The 5,539-nt window shown below is 38.1% G+C and overlaps 1 protein-coding gene across 2 annotated transcripts in view; it reads right to left on the bottom strand.

The window, feature by feature from the left end:
• The window catches only part of LOC116841283 (G-protein coupled receptor Mth2-like), an 11,932-nt gene that overhangs the window by 3,502 nt on the left and 2,891 nt on the right, over positions 1 to 5,539 (bottom strand). For both annotated transcript variants that reach the window (XM_032809034.1, XM_032809032.1), the window contains exons 2-4: positions 4,711 to 4,906; positions 3,763 to 4,495; positions 3,130 to 3,208 (exon numbers count right to left, since the gene is read on the bottom strand). In XM_032809034.1, the coding sequence (XP_032664925.1) occupies positions 3,130 to 3,208; positions 3,763 to 4,495; positions 4,711 to 4,896 (998 nt within the window). In that variant the 5' untranslated portion in view covers positions 4,897 to 4,906. The remainder of the gene's footprint in view (positions 1 to 3,129; positions 3,209 to 3,762; positions 4,496 to 4,710; positions 4,907 to 5,539) is intronic.

Here is a 5,539-nt window from a genome sequence, read left to right as displayed (position 1 = left end):
GGGGTGCTTCATTTACGTGAGTCCCCTTGCCTCTCACTATCGGGGTGCTTTATTTAGTTAATTTGTAACTTCAAACAGTTAATTCGCTAAGTAGTACACTATATATATATATAGTAGTATATATATATATATATATATATATATATATATATATATATATATATATATATATGTATACACAGGGTGTCCCGCGTAAGACGTGCCAAAAGAAGAATATAAGTAGAATAGATAAAAGTGAAAAAAAATTGTAGAGGTCACTTTTCAAACAACCACGTAAAATTTCGAGATATTAATTAAAATAGTTGGGCATATCAGAGCGCGGAGACGCAGCAGGCGGGTCATACGGCTATCCGCGGCCGGCGAAGAAAATGGACGAGCGCACACGTACACGGACGTACACACGGAGCTACTCATCAATCCGAGTATAATCCTCCACGCGATCAACTGAATGAACAAATAATACAGTTCCCTGAAGAGACTGAGAAAGAGAGTAGTAACGCGTGTGATGAGAATTTAGCGGAACCGAAAATCGAAGATATGTGGAGCGAAGCACACGAAATCACCGAACCAACAGAAGAAGAGATAAAACATCCCACTGAAGAAAAGGTTCAGATGTCATCTACTGAAATGCCACGTAGATCCCAGAGAAAAAAGAAATCATTTATTAAGGAAGGATATTTATCCTACGCAACCTTCCAGGAACCAATAAATGAACCTAACACATTGCGTGAAGCATTAACCAGTCCGGAACGTGAAAAATAGCTAGAAGCAATTAACCATGAGTATGAGTCACTACTATGAAATGATACATACAGAAGTAGTAAATAAATGTGGCTCGCAAAAATCACTAAACGCTCGATGGGTATTTAAAATAAAAACCAATGATAACGGAAATAAAAGATTTAAAGCGAGATTAGTTGCCCAAGGATGTGCCCAAACAAAAGGAATAAATTACGAAGAGATCTTTTCGCCGGTAGTCTCATATAATACATTAAGATATTTATTCGCATTAGCTACGCAAAAAGGGCTCGAAACAACTCATCTCGATATAGAAACGGCCTATCTAAACAGCAGACTTAAAGATGAAATTTACGTGTCGCCGCCCGAATCATTCAAAACTGAAGTTGGTTCCGGAAACTTATAGAAGTTAAAAAGGGCAAAATATGGTTTGAAACAAAGTGGAAGATATTGGAACGAGTGCCTAGACAAATGCCTTCGAGAATTCGAATTGAGACGTTTAGAAACGGATCCGTGAGTATACGTAAAGTCGAGATCAAAAAGCATGATCATAATAGCCATATACGTAGACGACCTCTTAATATTCTATGATAATCCTAAGGAAGAGATGAAACTGAAGGAGAGGATAAGAGAACATTTCGCCCTACGGGATCTCGGAGAAGCCAAGGATTTTTTAGGGATCCGAATAAAAAGAAACCCAGATCTGACACAAACAAGTTTAAATCAAACGAGATATATCAAGATGTTGGCACATTTCCAGATGGCAAATTGTAACCCAGCGAAGACCCCCATGGATAATAACACAAAGCTCTCTGCGTCGTCAATAGCGGAGGGATCGACCTGTGGTGACATGCCATTTGCGGAGGCTGTAGGCAGCCTATTATATATTAGCCAGATTACTAGACCCGACATATTATACGCGGTAAATAAAGTAGCGAGTTTTTGTAACAACCCAAAAAAGGAATATTGGATAACAGTCAAATGCATTGGGTAGCATAATGCGATATTTACAAGATACTGCGGACCTTAAATTGGTCTTTAAAAGACAAACAAATTCAAATATTATTGGATATTGCGACGCGGATTGGGTGAACGATAGCAACGATCGTAAATCTATTAGCGGATACACGTTTATTCTTGCCGGGGGCCCTATAGTTGGGGCTGTGAAAGACAGCGTAGCACTTTCCACAATAGAGACTGAGTATATCGCGCTTGCTACAGCGAGCTGTAAAGCCGTCTGGCTCGCACAGCTAAACAGAGAAATGTCGCTAGATGAAGGCGACAGAGCTATAAAAATGTATTGCGATAACAATGGCGCAAAAAGCGTTGCCAGAAACCAAATCACGAACTCACGCTCAAAGCACACAGATGTAAGGCATCATTTTGTAAGAGATTAAATATATAACAAAGTATAAAATAGATAATATGATAAATATACTGAGAGAAAAATACCTGAAAAATAATAAACATCTCTTTGGCATTACTAATGACATATTTACTTAAATCTAAACTCCTTTATATAAATAGACTAAACAATTGCTTTCATGGAAAGTTAAAGTTTTTTTTTTTAAGATTTTAAAAGAAAATGTATATTTCCTTACTTGAAAAATATTATAAATAATAAAGTAAAAAGAGTACAGCGTGACAGCACAAACAACAACTTAAAAAAATAAAAACCGAATATTAATGTTAAAATTTGTCCCTATATTTATTATATATTTCATTCGAATGTTGTCATTATTTAAATATAATTTTATTTGATATTATATAGAAATATAATTTTAAAGAAATATTTTCTTATGTTCATATCTGTGAAATTGTACAAAATGGAAATTTCTTTGTGAGGCTACATTGTGACAGTATAAAAGGTCAGAAATTAGGTCGGCGATGGGGTCAGAAAGTGCGACATCGATATTTTCAGAGTATCAAAAACACCGGCAGTGAATTAGTATTTTTAAATATATAACTTTATGGTAATATTACATATTACTTAAATATATAATTTCTACATCTATTTATATATATATTTACAAAGCAGGCGTATCTTATACAGAAAACATTAATTCATGCGATAGGACTATTTGTTATCAATTTTATCTGATATTGCTTCCATAAATAAAGAATAACTGTCCTTACTGTTCTTAAAAGATCGATAAGTTGGCCGTTTATCTTATTCGAAAGACGGAAGTTATTTCACGGGGTTACTGATATTCAAATTTCTGACACAACACGTTCTATCATTTTAGTATCCAGTTTCAAGGCGTTTTAGAAATACTGCGAAGGTCACACATTCACACATATACATCACGATCACCGTGATTCGACTGCTTAAATACAACTCGACGAAATTGCGAGATGAAGTATGTAGCTCGAGAGTATTTTGCCGCTTACCGGAATGTCCACCAAATATCGAAGGATATCACGTTCAGCCAGAAGAAGCTCGCCAGGAACGAGAAGTAACAGACCATGCCTGAAACAGCAAATAAATAGTATCTAAAAATCAAGCTATATTGAAGTGCAAGAAAGCCTTGCGGTTATTATTGGACCATGAAAACTACACTGTATATTCTTCCTTTATATCGGAAACTCGTGGGAAAAGGTCGCGATAAATATGTAACAAGTGCGTGCTTACATCCAATGAAAAAAAATCTTTAGAGATACATGTATCTTGCAAAGATTCAATAAGAAAGAGAAAAATCTATGTTGATGCATTTATATCAAAATATTTCTCGTTTTCCTATTAAATTTTCCGGGAAAATTTGGGTATTAGAAGGAAAATAAGAAAGTCCTCGTTAAATGTCTGAAAGAATACCGAGTCGATGTTATTCATTTTACTTGTACCCCTTATTAATTCTACTCCAAGAAATCCTACTCCAAGCAATTTAGAGAGTGCTATTCTAAAGCCTTAATTAATTCCTGAGTCATCATATAATATACGACGAAGCAAGAACGAAAATACAGTCGAGCATAAAGGATATAACATCAATTGTATAGAACCGATTATACGGTCTGTTCAAGCTGTACCCGATCCAATGCAGACTGCATCCGACAAAGTGGTAAGCGACATCAGCTGGAACGGCCCGATGATTAAGTATGCGACGAATAACGAGCCGACGTAACTGCGAAGTGTGTAACCATGGATGTTCCAGAGGTCCGGCAGTATGGTGTACACCAGGAAGGTCAATATCAGGAACGGCAAGGACACTGAGGTACTGATGAATATGCTAATCAAAATGATGTTTTCGTTGAAATTTACGTCCTCCTCGACTACGGTCGTATTTGTAGCATCGAAGCAAATGGTTAGCTCGTATTTGCTCTTGTTATATTTGATGCCGAAGCAGTAAGTTGTCGGATCGATGAAGCTGTCCAATAGCGTTTGGTACACAGAACCGTTGGTCATAATTATGTACTCGTCCTCGGGATATAAGGAGGGATCGAGCGCGTAGCGTTCACTGGTACATGGATCTGATACGAACAATGGAAAAACCTCGTCCACTTTCTTGCCCATCTCGTGTACCTCCGGGAATTCATATTCACTGTCATCGGGCGTGCATATGCCTCTAATCATACGATAGCCGAGTTCGCAACAAATTGGTATACAGATTGTGTCATTGCAGATCTTGGAATTTGTTTGGTTCGAATTGCTTCCTGGGCGAAGCTGCGACGTAGAGTTGTCTCCGTCGTTGATCTCTGTGAAATTGTCGCGAAGCTCGGCCGGCACATTCTGACTGCCCTTCTCATCGAGGTTCTTCGTGCACTGAGAGAAAAATATAGTTGTCTTTGACCTCAACTATACGCTCTTGTGATTTTAACCACAAAAATAATTAAAAGAACCATTATTTTAGTAAGTGTTATTAGAAAGATGGTTCTTCTAATTATTTTTCTGGTTAAAATCACAAAAAAGTATAGTTGACGCCGAAAGCAACTATATTTTTCTTTCAGTGTATAGTTGCTGTAAAACTCATGCTATACCGAGTCCTCGTCGTCCCTCGTGCAATTCTCGTCGTGGTCCCACATGGTAGTGAGGTTGACGTGAGGCTCATAGTGCATCGTGTCATCTTGCTGCTTGTCTTCATGAGTGGAATTGCTCTGATTTTCTGCCGCGTAGGCGATCACCAGTAGAAGCGCGCACAACACGATGGGATTTAGCCGATGCATCCTCGGTCCTCTATCGCGTACGCGTCAAGGAAAATACTGAATTAATGCCCATTTCTACCAACTTTGGTTAACTTAATCGGCTGGTTGTTCTAACGGAATTGACCAATCGCATCTATCAAGTCTGACTAACAAGAAATGTAATCGAATTCCATTGGAAGAACCAACCAATTAAGTTAACCAAAGTATATATTAGGTGAAGTAAAAAGTTCTGAGCGTTTTCCGCTAGATGTCTTTAGTGAGCCATATCTCACGATGTATACACCGCATCGGGTCATACTATACGGCGATTTAAAGGTGACATTACGCTTCAAAAAAAGTTCTGTGACAGTTTTGTGTTTGGTCAAGCCAGTTGTGTATTACAGCGTTCCAAAATGGAGGTAAAAAAAGAGAAAATTCGATACATTCTTCACTACCACTACGACCAAGGTGAAAAGGCGGAGCAGGCGGCCAAAAAAATTTGTACTGTTTATGGACCCAGTACAGTATCGAATGCAACAGCAAAGCGGTGGTTCCAACGATTCCGTTCTGGTAATATGGACGTCGAAGATGAGGCACGCTCTGGTAGGCCAATCGTCGAAAATGTCGATAAAATCATGGAAATCGTCGAGTCGGACCGGCATGTGAGCACTTATTCCATTGCCCA

The sequence above is a fragment of the Odontomachus brunneus genome, unplaced genomic scaffold (assembly GCF_010583005.1).
Source record: "Odontomachus brunneus isolate Ranch 3 - 2012 unplaced genomic scaffold, Obru_v1 Obru_scaffold_015, whole genome shotgun sequence".
Taxonomy (NCBI): Eukaryota; Metazoa; Arthropoda; class Insecta; order Hymenoptera; family Formicidae; genus Odontomachus; species Odontomachus brunneus.
This window is presented reverse-complemented; position numbering and strand designations above follow the sequence as displayed.